Source organism: Danio rerio, chromosome 10 (assembly GCF_052040795.2).
Source record: "Danio rerio strain M-AB ecotype USA chromosome 10, GRCz13ab, whole genome shotgun sequence".
NCBI classification, from domain to species: domain Eukaryota; kingdom Metazoa; phylum Chordata; class Actinopteri; order Cypriniformes; family Danionidae; genus Danio; species Danio rerio.
Genome location: NC_141030.1, coordinates 11,814,202 through 11,834,498, shown reverse-complemented (window position 1 = coordinate 11,834,498; position 20,297 = coordinate 11,814,202). Strand labels below are relative to the sequence as shown.

At 34.1% G+C, this 20,297-nt stretch overlaps 2 protein-coding genes across 5 annotated transcripts in view; one reads left to right on the top strand and one right to left on the bottom strand.

Moving 5' to 3' along the window:
• Window positions 1-16,637, bottom strand: part of cwc27 (CWC27 spliceosome associated cyclophilin) — a 109,355-nt gene extending 92,718 nt beyond the window's left edge. For 3 of the 4 annotated variants that reach the window (XM_087269121.1, XM_087269122.1, XM_087269123.1), the window contains exons 1-10: window positions 16,420-16,637; window positions 15,308-15,404; window positions 15,068-15,180; window positions 12,642-12,785; window positions 12,333-12,431; window positions 12,157-12,257; window positions 10,825-10,894; window positions 10,647-10,726; window positions 10,435-10,459; window positions 9,870-10,021 (exon numbers count right to left, since the gene is read on the bottom strand). In XM_087269121.1, the coding sequence (XP_087125247.1) occupies window positions 9,870-10,021; window positions 10,435-10,459; window positions 10,647-10,726; window positions 10,825-10,894; window positions 12,157-12,257; window positions 12,333-12,431; window positions 12,642-12,785; window positions 15,068-15,180; window positions 15,308-15,404; window positions 16,420-16,461 (923 nt within the window). In that variant the 5' untranslated portion in view covers window positions 16,462-16,637. 4 annotated transcript variants of the gene reach the window in all.
• A 527-nt stretch (window positions 16,638-17,164) lies between these two features.
• Window positions 17,165-20,297, top strand: srek1ip1 (SREK1-interacting protein 1). The gene is given in 5 exon segments (NM_001037672.2): window positions 17,165-17,275; window positions 17,653-17,700; window positions 18,465-18,617; window positions 18,773-18,848; window positions 19,866-20,297. Coding segments are annotated over 5 exon segments (477 nt in total). The 5' UTR covers window positions 17,165-17,262; the 3' UTR covers window positions 20,053-20,297.

Sequence of the window (20,297 nt, the reverse complement as noted above, 5' to 3'; positions counted from 1 at the left end):
ATTTACTTAACTATAAAAAGATTTGTTTTGCTATTTTGATGAGTCCTGCTTTTGTTTGTTTGTTTGTTTGTTTGTTTGTTTGTTTGTTTGTTTGTTTGGCAAAGTGAATGACATTAGATAATATCAGCTAACAAATTAAAATAAAACAAATGATATTGTCATAAATATATGGCACCAATACCATATTTAACTGTTATTCAGAGCTTTGTGCATTTTCACTTGGTGATCCTCTTCATTTTTAAGTCAAATATAGAATCAAGAATAAATTTGTAGTTATCTGTACTAGTTATTTGAATTAATTCCATTTAAAACACTACATGAAATGACAAAAATGACTTAAATATGACATTGCGATGGTTTATGGTTTTAATAGGTTGATGTTATGCCTGTTAATTAGGTGAATACACATCTGTGAAAAAAAATCTCCTCAGTTTTCGGATCAAAGCTTGACAACATGTCAATGTAGCTCTATTTATTAATGTACAAAATCCATTGTAAATTAAATCCAGCCAGCAAAACAGTGAGCATGCATTCAAAAGGATTTTACTCCCTGAAGTACACCAATTAGACCCAACATAATATCTCCCAAAATCAATTTACATGACCACACAGAGATACTCTATGTTGTGTCTCAGATGCAGACCAACTCTTAGGTGGTAAGTCTCTGGATGCACCTTGTATATTGACAGAGTACAATGATTATGGATGCACTTAAAAACTATTTTTTAAAAACTTCAGTTAAGAGGGCCTGCAAAATAAGACATTTGCCTTTGTAAACCCAATCATCTTGTTTATTGATGCTTATTACTCATCATATACATACCATTACACTTTAAGGAATTAAGTTTCCAGTTGTCAAATTTACTGTAATATTTGCCTTGTTTTTCTGTTAGGTGAACAGTTTTTATAGTGTCATGTCCATTTTAATTTAAGGTCTCTTAAATGAGTTTTTTATATGATCAAGCTAAAAATAGCCTGTGCTTTCTTTAAAATAAAATAAATTTGACAAATCATCAAACGCATACATATGCGTAGTTGGTATGGTAAAAACCAAAACCATATATAGTTTATAAAAACACAATATAGGTATACTATTTTACTTGTAGTAAATTCTTTACAATTGTTTAAATCAAGCACAATTGTTTTTCAGGTTGCCAGATGCAATGCTGACTGAAAAAGGACATTCTTTAGATGGAGGGAATAAATCAGTTTCTTATTAAATGGACATGCAAAAAACAGTAACAGTAAACAATATAGTGTTCTGTTCATAAATAAAATAAAGGTTTTAGTTCACAAAGTTGTCATATTAAACTGGAATAAGTAAATCTATTTGAAAACGGAAAGAGGTATAAAAGTGCAGCCCAAATACAGGAGAACAGAAAGAACACATAAAACATTTTGTGGCACTGATGCCAAAGGAACTCGTCCACATCCCTGAGGAGAAAACCTGTGAGGTGTTTACAATTCAACAGCGCCTTCTGCTGGACGACATTTTAACTGCCCTGTTGACATTACCTGGACAAAGGGAGATCAATTCATGAAGGACCACAATCCTCCAGAGCCCTAAACTTGCACTTCTAAACAACTCTGGTGTGATTTCATTAAAATATATGCACAACACTGACTAAAGATATCTAAACGAACACAAACCTGACCATGATGTCATGAGATATGATTATAAAAACAACTGAATATTCAAGCATACCTGGTTTTCTCATTTAGTTTATATGTACTTGTATAGCTCAACACAGGAATAGTAAATATATCTTTGTTTGTGTGCGAGACAAAGGATATCTTAGTCTTGATTTGACACCTCTGCAAATTTATATGTTCTTTAAACATTTCATAAAATAAGCAGAAGTAGTATCAGAATTTACTGTGCATTTTCATTTTTGGTCAATACCAAATAAACCAAAAGACAAAAACATGAGTGTGAACAGGCCGTTAGATTCTAGAATTGTGTGTACATCTTGCATGTCCCAAACAAACTCTGCAAATCCAAAACTTTATTAAAACTAATTATTTCAAGGTATCTCTAAAAATAATGTTTGTATGTGAATTTATGGACATTTGATATAAAATGTTCATATTTATAGTATGTTTACTCTAATAAACATTTACAATAAAACATCTATTTTCGGTATTAATTGTAATTGGAGTAAAAAAATAAATAAAAAGAGTCTATGCCATGTACTATCAGGTTCAAGGTTAAAATACCGAGCAGAAGCACAAAATGGCGGTAAATGTCAACTCTGTTATTGTCAGTTCTGTTTAAATCTTTTTTGGTCATTTACAAATTACTGGCTAAGACATATATTTTCTTTACTTTTTATATATGAAGAGTATAGATGCAAAACTCTCTAAATCTATCTGACCTCTTTTCTTGTAAATGAGCATTTTCTATCAGGCTCCTCATTAGGTTCAGAAGTTTCGTTTTATATGTAATGAAAAGGTTATTAGCTAGTAAATAAAATAACTTTTTTCAAAAATGTCACTTTAGACAATTCTTTGTTTTTTTAACATGTTAAATTTTCTTTTTCGTCAAAACTAGCTAAATCCACCAGTGCTTTTTTACAAAAATCACAAATCCACCTATTGAGACAAAACCACTAAAGATGTAATTACAAACTATTTTGCCAAACATTGAACACCTAAAACAAAAAATATATATAAATCTGTCAAGTAAGTGGCGGTTCATTCCGCTGTGGTAACCACTGATAAACCAGGGACAAAGCAAAAGAAAAAAATGAATTAATAAAATCTGTCAAGTAAATGCAATAATCAATAACATTAAAACTAACATTAATTAAATCTTAACAATCTGTTGTCATTTCTGATTTCTGCTTAGTAGATTCAAATAATGTGAAGTATTATGAAACATCAATATCTGTGCATTGTCCATCAATATAAAAAGCTTATCAGACACATAATATGAAGTAATTTAAATAAAGTCTTATACATTATATTAATCTGCTAAAAAATAGCTAACCTTAGACAATAAAACACAAGGTCTATTGGGCAAAAAAAGGATGTCTCAGACAATTTTTGAAGCTGTCATTCATTCACTCACCATAGTTAAGGTCTATGGAGCAAATAATATGCCAAAACAATCTGAATTTGAATTGTATTAATTTGAATTATTGACAATTGTAATTTAATCAATCTGAATTGGTATATGCCATTTAAAATGGTTTTGAATTTGAATTTCTTAATTTTAATTTTAATTTCATAACTTGAATATTGATGTTTTCCATATATTTAAAAAACATTACATTATTTTTGGCTAAAATACATTGAAAAAAAATGTCCAATGAGTGGAGCCAAATCTCTCTTTTTGTCACTAAATTGTTCATTCAGATTTGTTTGAATAGGCTCATTTATAAATTAATTAAGTGACTCACTATGAATGACTCGCTCAGAGATTTCTTGTTAACCTCCATGGTTAAGTGCTAAGAACTTTGTTTCAAATGGTAACAACATAAGAGGTGTTAAAAAGTATTTATTGTTGTGAATAGAGTACAGGGAAATCCACTTGAAGAGTTTTCAACATAATGTTTGTTGTAAGTGACCTGAAACAAAAAGCAGCCTTTTTTTACTTAAAGCAACGTTTATTTTTTACCTATTTCCAGATCCCCCTAAACATCCCATTTTTATATTTTGCACCATTTAACTCGTCCATAACCATGAATCAAGCAGAGGTGAGTTAACTTTAATTTGACTTTTCTGTGATTGTCTACTCTTCCCTGTTGATGACCCCTACTTTCTGCTGAATCTGGAATTTCACAATCTGAATTTCTGGTTTTGGATTTTAGGATAGTAAATTTGATGTTTTGAATTTCTCCATCTTAAACATTTTAAACTGTATTTTTACAAACTCTACATCTGCAGTCTAGGAATTTAGAACACAAAAAAAACTGAAGTTCTGAAAACACAACTATAAAAAATTCAGCCTTGAAAAATTCAGTTGTCTTAAATTTTAGATGTTAAATATTCAAGTTATGAAATTCAGAATCAAATTAGAAAATTCTAATTAAGAAATTCAAATTCAAAACAATTTTAAGGGCATATAAAAATTCTGATTTGTTAAATTACAATTGTCAATAATTCAAGTGAACACAAATCAAATTCAGATTGCTTTGCCATATTATTAGCTCCATAAAGGTCTTGGTCTCTTGTTTATCCTCATAGCATCTATGTGGGATAAAAGAAAGCATTTCTTAACTTTGTCTTTCATGAAATGCTAGTTGCCATTTAATATATAGTAAATCAGACTCATTCAAAGTAGCGTCGCTGTGCAAAAAACACGTTATGAATGCATGCTACACTTCTGACTGTACATTGTGGTTTCTTTTTCTTATAATGTACAGTTTTTAGGTAAGGAACGTTTTTATTTGCCACTCACTGACACTCAGACAGGCTCATCCAGTTTATCAAAATCCATCTTTTAAAATTGAAATTGAAAGCAGAATTAAACTCATCAGAAAAGCCGGCTGATCAGCGCGTTACTACAATAGCTACGTTTCCATCCACTTATTTTAGGTGAAAACGGTTGTACATAAAAAAAACGGTTGATGGAAACGTCATGATGAGTATAAATTTTGAAAATGTGCATAAAAAACTTAGGTGCATAACTGAGTAGGATAAACTTTTTATCCGATAAGAAAAGATGCGCATAAACTATGTTGAAAACAATTTTACCGCACAAATTTCAGTATGTGCATTAAAAAAGGTCATGTGATTTTGTTATAAGAGTTCATGTGATGATGAAAATGTGTGCGAATGGATAAACCAGCAGGCTGAGCACAATGTAAAATACCTGAAATGTTGTTTTGGTCAATCTAAAACGCCTTACCGATTCAGTATTAGTGTTATTATATTATTAATGACCTCCAGAATAAAGAGCGTCTGTAATCTGCGTCTGACACCTTCGAACGCCACCGCACGTTCACTGCGTGAACAGAACTGAGGCGCAAGTCATTTATTAGATGAAGCAAAGATTAATGCAGCTTCTCTTACTGCAGCAAATTCAGTTTTTACAGTTGATATTTGGCGCCAGATAACCAGCAAGTGACAATTTTGTTCGCTTTGACTCATTGAATGGAAACGCTGCCTTATTCGCACATATTTCATGCGGTAATCCATTTTTGTGCATAAAGTTTATTCGCATTTTTGGATGGAAACATAGCTATTGAAAATAATTTGATTCGCGCTTTCTGATTGGTTCTAGGGATACAGCCGCTTTTGCTGTCTAGGTATAGCTGCTTTTTCCAACAAACTGTTAATTCTGAATGCGCAGACGCTGCCATTTTGATGATTAGAAGAAAATCTTTTTGTTGATGGTGTACTGTGTGCCTTAAGCATTCTCTCAGTGTCATCATCTTATTTTTGAAAATGACGTTTAGCGACTTTTGCATCTGAACTTTTAATTTCTTTCTATAATAATGATTTTGAAAAGGGTGATACATGCTTTTCTATTAACACACAATGAATTATAATAAACAAGTTATGTGAGTGTTTGCCAAACTGCATTAAAACTGACTCCAATTAGTCCTAAAACGTGATTTTGGCAAGGTCTCGCAAGTAGTATAATGTCTCTCTTTTGTTAACTTTTCTGGGGTGGTGGTGAATCCAGTACAGGATTGATTTTAATCTCTTAGTGTTTGTAAATAACCCTTTGAATGGATTAGCTTCTGTCATGCTGCCAGAGGTCTTAACAGGTGCACAAGCCTTCTGGGAAAGTAAGATCTTGTGTCAATTTGGTTTAAATCGTTTAGAGAATTAAACAGAAGGGAAGAGGTTATTGAGTTTTTGCAGTGGTGGCACAGAAGAGATGGATTAGACTTGTTCCAACTTCAAAAAAATGTATTTAAAAGATTTTTGTCAAGCTTTGATAGTGTTAAGGCATTGGTTGTGTTTGGATTCCTTTAACGTTTTAGACGCTAGGACACATTTCTCAGTACTTAGGTCACTTTTGCAAAACTCTTCACCATTTTGACAGAACTTCTCGCTCACCACAATGGGATTCGCTTGTTCAAATATGTCTAATAATATAATAATGCATTGCATTGTTTGCTTGTTTTTTTTTTTGTTCTCACTCACTGATTCAACGCTAAACAGCCAATAGAATCTCTCGCTACACTAATCACATACTGCAAACTTAGTGTGTCCCACTCTATAATAATGAGCTATTCACAACAGAACACAGTCCTTGATTGGTTAGTTCAGGTTTAAGACTTCACAATGAACACGCCTGCTGTACAGAAAACCAATGACAAATTCAGGCTCCCAATAGAAACTTCTGGAACACATAAAGCAATTTAATACTTTAAGGCAGTTTAATTGATTTAGGTTGAGATGACCAGAAACGTTTATTTGTTTCAACAAAAAAAAAAAAAAAGGTGGCAAGATTTTTTTTTTACAGTGAAAACTGTGATCACACCGAAGGTGGCAAGAACATCAAAGTAGCTGGAAGTCATTCATTTGCAATGGGAGCTAGCAGCGATAAGCAGCATGGCTCATCTTCGCTGGTTTGGGCGTCGAGGGGAGTTGAAATCAAATCAACTTTACGGTAATGAGCTATGACGCGTTTAGTTGCAAGCAAGGTGAAGTCTAGATCATATACGCAGCTGGCTTGGCTTGGGCGGTATTACGGTATTATGGTATACCATGGGATCTAAAAATAGCAATGGTGTCAGTTTCAATACTGTTATACCATCAAAAAATAATAAATATCCTTTATTTAATGCCTACAAAAACGTATGCGTGATTGTCATCACGGGACAGTGTGAAAAAATCAAAATTCCTGCATTAAAATCCATACCTGCAGGTGAAACAAATGATGACGAAGAAGTTAAAAAGAAGAGAATTTTGACGGCAATCAAGCCAGTCACTAGTTCAGAAGGAATAGTCATTCTAGCCGCCAAGGTATTTCGGCGGTCGCTCATACACTGCGTATTACGGTAGAGCACAAACCCCAAGCTGACAGGTAAAAAGACGGGGTGACTCGCTTCATTGAAACTGCTGTCATGGAAAATTAAATGGATGTTCCTGGCTGGTAGAAGATGAACAAACAACCCAAAATTTGCAAAATTAGCCAGATCAGAACTCTGCATTTCGGCCTGTAGCAGCAGGAAAGGGTGTTCGGTGTTGCTGGGACGCACCATCGGTCCTGAGAGCAGGATTGCACTAAAACCAGTGGATTTAATAATGTTCCTCCACAAAAACACGTAGCCTAATCTTGGTGAGTAAAGGGTTTTTAAATTATAAATGAATATTGATTAAACCATAGAATCATAATGTAGACAGACAGGCTATGTTGGCAAAATTCTTTTAATATTCAGCTTCACTGTCGCCTTAAAGGGCACCTAGGTTACCCCTTTTTTCAGATTTAATATAAGTCTTTTGCGTCTCTAGAATGTGTATATAAAGTTTCAGATCAAAATACCCATCAGATTTTTCATTATACCTTTTACAAGATGCTGTTTTATACTGATTTCCAGCAGGGGGTGGTTTTGTCGTACTGCGCCTTTAAGCCGAGTCTTTCCTGCCCACTGTTTCTACATGCCTCCTCCCTCAGCTGCGTCAGACAACAGACAGACTTAAAGGAAGAAGGTCTCACGTAGCGTTTGTGAGATACTACAGTAAGAACTAGAGTAAGACAGTAAGAACTTAGCTTAGTTAAGGTTAACCTCAAGTGCTGTGTGGATATCTGTTATGCTAATGTAAAAAATAAACCTGATTTAACTTCCATAAACCGGGATTGAAGCGTCTTCTTTTATAATTGTTCTGACACGCGGCTGTGCTGATGAAGTAAAGCTGAAGTAAAACGCTGTAATTAATTACACACATACTCTGTTTTAAAACACTTTAAACATGTGAAACTTACTCTTAATCACATTTGATGATGATTGCTGATCCTAGCGAACAGAACAGAGCTTTTATTCCCGGTTGCTTTGCGTATGTCTGTCTGGTCTTGTTGACATATACACGTGACTACCGGAACATGTTAATGCGCGCAGCTGTCAATCAATTCGGTGGGCGGGGGGATCGCACACCTACGTAATGGTGCGATCGATTTGAAAACAGCTCCAATTGGCCGACCCTTTTTTTGTAGTTAAATTGAAAAAAAAGGACTGGGTGTGTTCATATCACCCCAGTATGGCAGTCTATACACTATACCAACACATAGATCTGTCCAAACAGCTTGAAAAGTAGATTTTTTACCATAGGTGCCCTTTAATGCCAGATTGTGAAGAGAAGTTGCGAAATAAATCTTGCAGAGCCCTTATCTTAATTTTTTATTGCCAAAATACCTGTCATCATTTAGAGTTTATTTTAATTTGATTTGTTAAGCAAGACTTCTTTTCATTGGTGTGTTAGCCAATTTAAAGGCTAAGTGCATGTACCTAGACCTATTTAGAGTGCTGAGATGTTACAGAGGACTTATTTTATTTCTTTGTTCCAACTTCCAAGTAGCATATAGTCTACGTTTTTTACGAATAAATTATGTTAAAACATATAAATGACTCATTCTTGAAAAAAATGCAAAAGAGCTGTGTGCATGAGCACATTTGTATAATGTCGGGCTGTAAACAGGTTCGGGCTTTAAAAAGTTGTCAATCAAAATGTGCCTGTCGGTCTCGGGCCCCATCGGGTATAATTTTTATGGCCCGATTACAGCTCTCTGCATTCCCGCTGCTATACTGCGTGAGCCGACAAGATTTCTTACAGTGTGGGAGTAAATTTCTGAATAAATTGCAGGAGCAATATGTGTGTGTGTGTGTGTGTTAGAGAGAGAGAGAGAGAGAGAGAGAGAGAGAGAGAGAGAGAGAGAGAGAGAGAGAGAGAGAGAGAGAGAGAGAGCGCAATTCATCCTATCAATTCATTCTTCCTAGAATTCATTCTATATGAATGTTTATTCAACATTGTGATTTATTTTACAGTCATGACAACTACTCTTTTTACGTTACTGTGACGACTGGGTTTAGGGTTGGGATGGGGGTAGCTGTTAATAAAATACAACAAATGGGAAATTTTATAAATAATATAAATATTATTATATATATATTATTATCAAGATGTTATTATCTTGTTACCTTCCGGCCACATCCATATCCGATCTAGAAACAACCAGCAAGCAATCGCAATGTAGATGTCCACCGCTTGAGAGGAGTCCAGAAACAAAATCCTGTAAACTTTGGTTACGACCACAGTTGTTCTTAAAGGTTTGAGTATTGCAGTAGCCGGATTTAAAATTATTTTTTACAGGGACTTAAATTAAAAAAATTTACTGGCGTGCTGATGTGCATTAATATTATATATGTTTTTTTAAACGGCAATCTTATGCTAACTAACGACAGTACAAATCAGTATTACTGTCTCAGAATATTTCAGACATATGGACATATATTGGATAAGTGGAGCAAAGCCACACCACATGCAACAACTGGATCCTCCATAGTTACATGAATTTGATAAAAGGTGCACAACAATTTCACACTAGAAAGCACAATTTTTATGTGGGAATGTAAGTGATTGCTGATATGTTGCAACGACCCCTTTAAATACAAGATCAATGTAGCGAATTTTGATGCTCTCACCACCGGAGCAGTGAAAACAGACAGCATTGTCGCCAGGGCAGTCAGAGCAAACTTGGATGCTCTCGCCGCCTTTAATTTGAATGCAGAGTAACAACTTGCGAAATTGCATAACGCCCCACAATATAGCTGCCATTAGCAGTATTAGTTGAGTAGTATGTCTGTAACTATCATGGGTGGGTCATGTAATAATGACAAATGGTGGATGTAGTACAAATTCATCTTTTTCTAATGATTGTGAAGGAAGTACATTTAAATCCATGACTGCCATACCTGCGCGAGGTCTTCTTCACCAAGTCTTGACTGGACTTCTCCTCATCCGTCTTGTCTTTCTTCAGCTTCTTTGCGATGTTCTCTCTGACCTTCGCTTTCTCTGCTTCACGATCACTGTTGTCCTCCATATCATCTTCATTATCATCTGAATCCTGTGATGGATAACAGACACACATTAACATGCACACAAACAAACTGATAACCCAGAAATGTAAGTAAAATATTGTTTACAAGACTTTATTGATAAATCAGTTAATTTCCTGGTAGTGAGGTCAAAACTACTTCATTTGCATATCTACCTTCAGTATTTAATTAATTTTGGTTGTCATGTTAAAAAACAAATCATTAACAATTGGAAACTGTGAAATGTCACTGGGCATTATAAGCATTTTGACTACAACACATTTCTGCTTCATAATATCAAATTACATATTCATAAGTTATGGGTCAAGAAAACAAGAAAGAAGTTTTCAGTGTGTTTCTGGGTATGCTAAAATCCACAGTAAAGAGTCAGTGTGATATTATTGGAAATAATAGAATGAAACACAAGCAAAAGAGAACGTACCTCAAAATCACCTCCTCCTTGGTTCCTTTAAACACACACACACAAAACAAATCACTCTTTAAAAAAACTATTAAAATAAATATAAAAATCTGGCTTATAGCTGCATAATTTGCTTAATTAATCTATCCTTGAAACTTTAATGCATTAAAATATATAATATATCCAAATATTTATTTAAAGTCTGGGTGGTGGTTGTTGGTTTTTTTCCCAACCTGTCAACAACTGGAACTGAGCTTAACTTGGGATCGTCTTTCAGCAGGTCATGACTGCTTTTGCTTTTCCCTTTCATGGTCTGCAAGAAAGGACATGTTGAAAGCAGCTACTGCTCTTTTTCTTTCATATTAATAATGACTTTGGACAAGGCATTTTTTTCATAGGACAAAGAGCTACCTGGCTGACTTGATTGACCATCTCCTCATCCTCCTCGGCCTCCTCTCCAAATGACAACAAGCTGAAATTCCTACAATAAAATGAAAGCTTTTGAATTTAAAATTACAACCATTTATAAATATTACAAATCTAAAAAAATGCATTTGAAAAACCCAATCATAAGCAAAAAAAACATCAACTAATACAAGTAATTACTTTCTGTAAATCAATTTTTTTATCTGGCTTAAGAAAATTTAATTCAATATAAACATTATATTTATTATATTACCAATAATATATATTATCAACAATATATATACATTATATTTTCAAGGTCAGGAGAGAAGCTTAAAAGCAGTCACACAAGTCTTTACAGGAACATAAACACTTTCAAATGGCGTTAAGTGTTACATAATGTATTTATAAGGTATAACTCACAGAGAAATGTCATTTCTGTGGTCAAATGGTTTAATAATGCTGTCAATGACAAATGACAAGCACATGTCTCAAACATAATAATTCAGTTTTATAATTATGAATAGTTGTATTCTGATGTCATTATTTTACTGTGAATTAACAAACAGGACATAGGACACAGGTCCACCATAATGACTGTACAAAATTTAGCATTTTAAGCAACAGCAGACCAACACATAGGCCTAATATTATGATTGTTGTTTTACCATATCATCACTTTAGAATGATAAGGTTCAATCTGACATTTTTGTCAAAACTGAGTTATTGACATATTCTTATTAAATGACAAATTATTTACAATATGGGATGTTTTTTTATTAGCTGTTTACATTTTTTTTTTTTTGTTGTTGCACACATACTGTTTGCTATATGAATTGCAAAAACTTTGAAATTCAACATCTTAAAATCATTCAGAACGCAGTTAGAACCTTATAATTCCAAGGTGAAGATATGTTTGAGATTTAACAATAATAATAGCCTATTCACATTAACCTTTATTTTACATCTAAAGAATCATGCAGCCCTAAGTAGTAATATAATAATCAATGATACTCATTTATACGTTTTAAAACACAGCTTTTGTTGTTATTATACAAGACTGTCAAAAGGTGAATTTCAAATCAAAAAGGTTAAGAATGCTTAATTCTATAGACATTACATGCATTGTGAAAGTGTGTCAATGTGTTTTTTTGTCACTGGTCTTTTTAAAAGAAAGAAAGAAAGAAAGAAAGAAAGAAAGAAAGAAAGAAAGAAAGAAAGAAAGAAAGAAAGAAAGAAAGAAAGAAAGAAAGAAAGAAAGAAAGAAAGAAAGAAAGAAAGAAAGAAAGAAAGAAAGAAAGAAAGAAAGAAAATTGTAAAGGTGCAAGGGCTCCATACTTGGTTGCTTTAGACTGTGACTTCTTCGCTTCATCTTTGTTCTTCTCTTTTTTGCCTTTAATCTCACGTGGAATGATGTCATCAAAAGGAGAATGCAAGACCTGGGCAAAATACAATCATTCTGTATAAAAACATAAACCAGAAAATGTTTACAGCAGGAATGGGTTTAAACAAACCTCTGTGGATCGAATTTTATGAGGGTTAAGAGGTCGCTCATCACCATCACACGCAACATCTGCCAACCTGAGCATGTTATACACTGTATCTCCAGTGACCTGCGGCCAAAAGAGCAAAATAAAAAAACAAAAACAGAATTTTGACACATTATGCGTATGAAAATAGAAATGAAAATGTTATTTTTTCAGAAAAATTTTTCATGTTATATGGTTGTATATGATATATGGTTTTTTTTTTTTTTGGTGCAATAAAAATAACACTACAAACCCTAAAAACACTTTAATGTGTCATTATTTTTAAAAAGTCACCTTTCCAAAAATGGTGTGTTTGTTATTGAGTTCATCTGCTCGTCCAAGAGTAAAAAAGAACTGGCTCCCGTTATCATGAGGTCCTGCGTTTGCCATAGCAACCAAACCCCTCCGATTGAATCGTAATCTGGAGTGAAATTCATCCTGAGTTGGGAAAAAACAATTAATGACTAATAGCATTTGTACACAAAACAAAGAAACACTCACTGGCCACTTTATTAGATAAGCCCTTTTATCTGCTCACAGAAATTGAATCTCAATGCATTTAGGCATGTAAACGTGATCAGTGGGATCTGCTGTTCAAACCAAAGCTTACAGTTTACTGTAGTAAAACCTAAAGTATACTACAGTATTTATTAGTTTATTAGTTCATTATAGTAAATGCTACAGTATGCTGATAGCATTCATTAACAAATATGTATTATTCTTTGAACTATTATAGAGTATTAAATACAGTTATATTTAGTATAATACATTTCACAATAGTATCATTCAAAAAAACTACGGTATTCACTATAATTACTATAAGTATTTTTTATAAGTGTAGACTGCTATTCAGTTTGACGTAAAAGTGTTAAAAATATGTGCAATATACTCTCTGCCATGAAAACTATAATATTTGTGTTTCTATTAAATTAATAAAATCGAGCACATAACACAGGGACAACATTTCTGTTTTGATTCAATTTCATTTTAAGCAAATGCTAATTTGAATCAGTGGACTGCTTATATGTATTCATCTAGACTGAAGGACATTTTCAGAACAGAGAGAGTATTTCATTCTGATCTTCTGATCACTGAGAATCCATCCCAGGGCCGGAGTGGGACTCATTTTCAGCCCTGGAGTTTCAAGCCAGACCGGCCCACCTCAGTTCACGACTGATTCCAATTCAGTTTCTAATGGCACTATCACGTTTTTTTCAAGAAAACAGCTGCTTTAGAAATTCAAATGTTCAACAGCCCTAACAGTATTATATGCCTTAACAATAAAAATGAAAAAAAAATAAAAAATCTTTGCAGGTGAGATTCGTACACGGGTCCGCGGCAATGAAAGGCTACGTCCTTACCACTGGACCACAATGGCTCTATTCTTATGAGAGTAAAAAATAACTAATGACTTGCGTACCTTAAGACACAGCAATACTTTCTTTTGATGGCTCAATCTTTTTCTCCCATTTTTAGATTTCTGATCAAGTTATGTCAGATTTATTAATGTAGTGAATCATTTGAGCAGGTGTATTGTTCATTTTATTCGAATTCTTATATTCACTAAGGTGCCGCTGTTTGGGTCGATAGTTACATTACATCATCATCATTAACGTTAGTATCCTGCAGGCTGCATCTTTCTCACTGGGCTGCGAGAAAATAAATAAAAAGAGCGGCAAAATAATGAATAAAAAGAGTAAAGATATGGTCAAATAAATAAATAGAAAAAAAGTGTAACTGCTGAGAGTGCAAGCAGCTAGGGACACCGGCCCTCGCGGCCAAAAAACAGACCGGCCCACCGGGAATTCTCCCGGTCCTCCTGATTAGCCAATCCGGGCCTGATCCATCCCCATAAAACTTAAATACTGTTTAATAACACTGTTTTTACTAATATGACTTAATTATTATATTTACAATAACATTCCTTTAATAGGAGGCTGCTCCGTTTACGAATCGTAAACTGGTGATCTGGAACCTTCAATCTGGACAGATTTTAGTGCATAATTTTAGTTACAACAATTTGTCTTTTTTAAATTGTAAACTGATTTTAAAGAAACGTTATATTGAATAAAAAAGTGCATGCATGTAGCTATATTTGGCTTGTTTCAACATTATTTATATAAAAAGATGGCTTAGAAATAACTAGTTTTAATTTCCTGGCCAGTAGAAAAACATCATAAGCTTTTAAGTTGTGGATCACAATTAGGAAGAAGGGGGATTTTATGAATGTGGCATGGTTGTTGGCGTCTGAGCATTTCAGAAACTCTGTAGCTGATCTACAGGGATTTTTAACAAGAAAAAAAACATTTCTAAGGTTTACACAAAATGGTCCAAAAAGATAAATTATCCAATCAGTAGCAGTTCTGTGGGTTACGCATCCTGTCACAAAGCTCAGATCATCTCAAGCTGGTATCTTTAACATGACAGTGAGTCTCTAAACTCAAATGACCTCCACAAAAAACAGATCTCAATCCAATAGAGCACCTTTAGCATGTGCCGAAAGTGGAGATTCACATTCATGTGAGTGTATGCCAAAAAAATGTCAATATGGACGAATCTTTCTACCACCTTGTTGAATATACCACAAAGAATTGAGATATTAGTAGCAAGACACGCCAAATTTACTGAGGTATGAGTGTAATTGTTTTCTTCAAAAATAACTTGTAGATCATCAATGTAATTATACAAAGCACCCAATGATTTACAGAAACAACAACAACCTTAAAAGGCCGGCCGTAGATAGACTCCCCACCAGTTCCAGTGCCTGTCGGATCTCCTCCTTGAACTATGAACTCTGGCACCATACGATGGAAGATTGTACCATCATAGTAACCTTAAAAACAGGCAAAAATGCAAATGTCTATGTATGAAGATGACTTGATATGATGAATAGTGCAAAAAGATTATAATAAAATCATTGCCTTTTATATGTGCATGAGTTTGTGTGTGAATCCACCTACCTTCCATACACAGCTGAACAAAGTTTCTACATGCTTTGGGAGTTTCCTTAGACCAGAGCTCTATGTCTATGTCACCTGCAGAGGTCTTCAGCAAGACCTGTGAGAAAACACCAGTTTAGTTCAAAAGCTTTATTTACTGTAAAGCTTTACACTATAACAGTTTGTTTTTTTCAGTGGAAAAACTGTTAATAGAAAAAACTGCTAAAATAAACATACAAAGCCTTTATTATCACATCTAATGCATAAAATAAAACTAAAGAGATTTAAATGGATCTCATAAAATGAAGCATTTTATTCATTCATCTTTTTCGGCTTAGTCCCATTATTAATCTGAGGTCGCCACAGCAGAATGAACTGTCAACTTATCCAGCACGTTTTTATGCAGTGGATGCCCTTCCAGCCGCAACTTATCTCTGGGAAACACCCACACACATTTATTCACACTTATACACTACGGCCAATTTAGCCTACCCAATTCACCTGTACCGTATGTCTTTGGACTGTGGACCCACACGAACGCAAGGAGAACATGCAAACTCCACACAAAAACGCCAACTGACTCAGCCGAGGCTCGAACCAGTGACCTTCTTGCTGTAAGGCGACAGTACAACCTACTGCGTCGCCGAAGCATTTTATTATTAAATACAGATTATTGGGAGCTTTAGAATGACAACTTAAACACTTGTGTATTATTTAAGTAGTCAGATATATTATATTATATACACACTATTAAAGATCACTATTAAAGAGTAAAGATCTCACCAATTTAAAGGTTTTTAGAATTTCACCCTGATGAGCTGTATTACATATGAGAATATTCTTTTATCTTAAATGTACATGTGTGTAAACCTTTTCATTGTTTTTTTTTTTGTTTTTTTTTTTGTTTTAAAGCATTAGTTTAAAGGTTTAATAAGCCATTCTGTTTCTAAAATACGTGAACAAATGTATAAAGGTACTAACTTGCTTGTTCTCGTAAAATACTGATTCGTTGCATAATTCATAATTAAAATGCAAGTAAATAAAATACTTAAATTGCAAGCAAAATCAGACTCAGATTAGTGTATATGCAGTATTATATATCATGAATATGATTTTGAGATATGGAAACTCACCTTTCCATTAGTTGGTGGCTCTTGAATATATATGTTGCTCATCTTTAGTGCGTATTATTGGAGTATACTTCCCTCACCACGGTTTCATTGATGACAGAGAATGTACAGAATATGCGCAGATGTTACAAAAACATAAGAAGCACGTCTAGCCGATATAAAGTACCCGAGTATGTTCTGTTTACAAGCGCTTCATGTCACGCCGCCGCAGAGTTTCGTTCATTCGTCATGCAGACTTTGTTCGGCCTTATCGCCCCCTATAGTCTCGGAGTAAATATAAACGTACCATTTAGACTATAGAACATTGAGAGACAGGTTTTTATTTTTACAAGCAATCATTATAATTAATATGACCATGTTTTATGTGTAAAGTTTAAAACTTCAGGGCACATCACGAAAATAATCTCCACTTATATTGTCGTCTTTGAATTATAGCGTGTAGTATAGTATTGTAGTGTTGGCATTTTTTAAAACATTTTGTCCTGCGAGTGAAAATTGTGTCTTTCTATTCAGAAAAATGTATCCCCAAAAATTGTTGCTTAAGCCAATACCTCAAAATTCAGATAAACCATAAAGATATGGCAAATTATCTCTTATCGTGACAATATTTATTGGTTTTCAGTGCAGCATCTTGCGTTTATCTTTTTAGCGCTAATATTTCGTAATACATTCATATTTTTCATGCATCTATGGAAGGGATTAACTGTTCTCCAAATGGTACCATAGAGCACTCGTTCACTTTCCACCCGGACTCTTTTACCAGACGGATCGGTTTTGTGTTTTGAAAAGCGGCGGACGGAATACGACGAAAGTTATCATTTCTATCTATTTATAATCGAGTTCAACATGGCTGCCCCAGGTATACTTTTGTGGGTTTGTCCATAAGCATTGCTGATTGTTGTTGATATGCTACTTCTGGATTATTCTAGGTAGTAACACTGCACGATTATCTTCGCTCGTCTGGACATTCACATCGCACACATTTACCTAAATAACAGACTGTTGTTCCTGAATTCCTGAATGTTTTACATTTACAGTTACGGTTTACTGATTAATAATGTTTATAAAATCTCATGACGACGCATTATTTTAATTCTACATACTTTCTTTGATATTGTTTTAAATGGTGAGCTAGATGAATCCATTATGAAATATGATCAATACAGAATATATGTAACAATGTAAATGACACTTTTAAGGAAATATAAATTGAATTAAATGTCTTTTTATGAACAGGTCCAAATAAAGACAACATCAGAGCTGGATGTAAAAGATGTGGCTATCGTGAGTATGGCAAAAACATAACTTTACAGTTGACTGTTTGTTTTTGCTTTTTTTTTGTTCTGTAGTTTCTTTCCAACAATATTTCAGTTTATAAGTAGATTTTTTTTCTATATTTCTGCTTGTAAATAAATAAAGATAATGAATCATAGTCCATCTATCCATGTACCATCTTTCTATCTACACACAAATCCACAGATACATATATACATAAATACTTATTTGAAGTGTTGTTTGGATGGCGTTTTTTTTTTGTCTTTCTTTACACAAATATATATTTAAAGTTTAATTTACGTTTACTTTTGACAGTTTTTCTGTTTATCTACAAAAATACATATTTTAACATTTTCATATGAATTTGGATTTGTTTGCCCATTTATCTGTCTAAACCAGGGGTGTCCAAACTCAGTCCTGGAGTGTCCTTCATAGTTTAGATCCAACTTCTTTCAATAGACCTTCCTGGAAGAGCTTGATAAGCTGGTTTAGATGTGTTTAATTGGGGTTGGAACTAAAATATGCAGGTCATCGGCCCTCCAGGACCCAGTTTGGACACCCGTGGTCTAAACGTGAACATATTTGACGTTTGGCTTGTGTTACATTTCTTGTTTTCTGTATATCTATCCATGTATCTCTATAGATCGATTTAACTTATCCATCTTTACAAAATGCATATTTAAAGTTTTGATTGAATTACATTTATGTGTACTTACAAGTGTGTCTATGCAGAAATACAATCAAACTATATATTCTTTATCTCCTTTGATCAGCTGGTCATCTTACCTTTGAATGTCGTAACTTTCTTCGCGTGGATCCAAGGAAGGATATTGTTTTGGACGTGAGCAGCACCAGCACCGAGGAGAGCGATGAGGAGGAGCAGGAAGCCCTCAGTAAAGAAAAGATTTTCGGCAGCCATTCAAAAGGTTTATTCATCGTTTTAGACTCCGATTCTGTCTTGGCTCTTTATCATTTCAGTGACTCCTTTACCTGGATACTGACATTGCTGTTAGGCCCTGATTTTGCAGTGATCATTTGCCACAGTAAGATCGTTTTGTAAAAATTGGTGTTTTCTACACAGGTTCACAGGAAGATTCTAGAAAAGAAAAGCATAAAAAGAAAAGCAAGGAGAGATCACGTGGAAAAGCAAAAAAGAGGTAGACTTTTTATTTTGTCATAATTTTAAAGAATAAAAAAATCCAATGATACATTTAATGATACATTTATAATAAATGTATGTTTTAGGGCAGGGGTCACCAATCTCTGTCCTGGAGGGCTGGTGTCCCTGCAGGGTTTAGCTCGAACTTGCCTCAGCACACCTGCCTGGATGTGTCAAGTATACCTAGTAAGACCTTGATTATCTTGTTTAGGTGTGTTTGATTAGGGTTGGAGCAAAAATCTGCTGGACACCGGCCCTCCAGGAACAAGTTTGGTGACCACTGTTTTAGGGTATTGCTGGTAGGGATGTCCAGATCCGATCACATGATCGGAAATTGGACCCGTTCACGTGGTTTCAGACTCGATGAGAATCGGACGTAACCTCCCGTTCAGGACTCGTGTGTGTGTGTGTGTGTGTGTATATATATATATATATATATATATATATATATATATATATATATATATATATAGCACGAGTATGCCTGTGGTCTGGAGGTATCATAAAGTTGATGACGACAACATTGCCATAGCAATCTGTGAGATATGTAAAGTTAGGATTGCATGTCAGGTATTTTAAGTTGAGGTGCTATTTGTTTTTATAATAGATTTACTGCTACACTAAAGTCTAAAAGTGAAGAATTTGTTATTAATTGCTTGATTGTTCAAGCTACTACACAGAAGTGCTCTGTTTCATAACAGAGTTTTTGAATGTAAAAATAACATAACATCCTGGATCTGTTTTTTTTTTTTTTTTTTTTTTTTTGCTCTTTATTCTTTTGGCATTATAGAAGTATCGGATCAGTTTCAGTATAGGCAGATACTCACAAACAAGTCACTCAGACTCGAGGGCAAAAAAACTGATCAGGACATCCCTAATTGCTCGTTCTTAATAAATTTGCTCTTACATTGATTTATTGTGAAAAATTATTTAATTCTTCTGTTTATGAATGTTATGTATTGTTTAGCTATCATTATCAGCATCCTGTTTGATTATCTTGTTTTCATACCTCCAGGTCTTATTCATCCAGTGATGAGGAGGAGGATGAAATGAGCAAAAAGAAGAAAAAGCACAAGAGCAATAAGAAGAAAGGGAAGAAGGAGAAGAGAGAGAAAGAAAGGAAGCACAAGAAGAAACAGAAAAAGAAAGACACAGAGTCTTCTTCATCTGGCAGCTCTTCTGAATCATCAGACACAGACTAAAGCTGACCCGCTTCTTTTGTTTGGACCATTCATTGGACCACAACAAAATATTAGGAACCTATAAAATACCTTCTTCAGGAAGCCATTTGTACATAATTCTGTGACAGACAGCTTGATTTTTAAAAAAAATATGTCTTAACATATTTTCCACTGATAGTTGTAGTGCTGTTTTTTCTGGTGTTTCTAATGAAACTGTATTTTGTATATAAATAAAATTAAAACAACTCTAAATCTTTTTGGGGCCA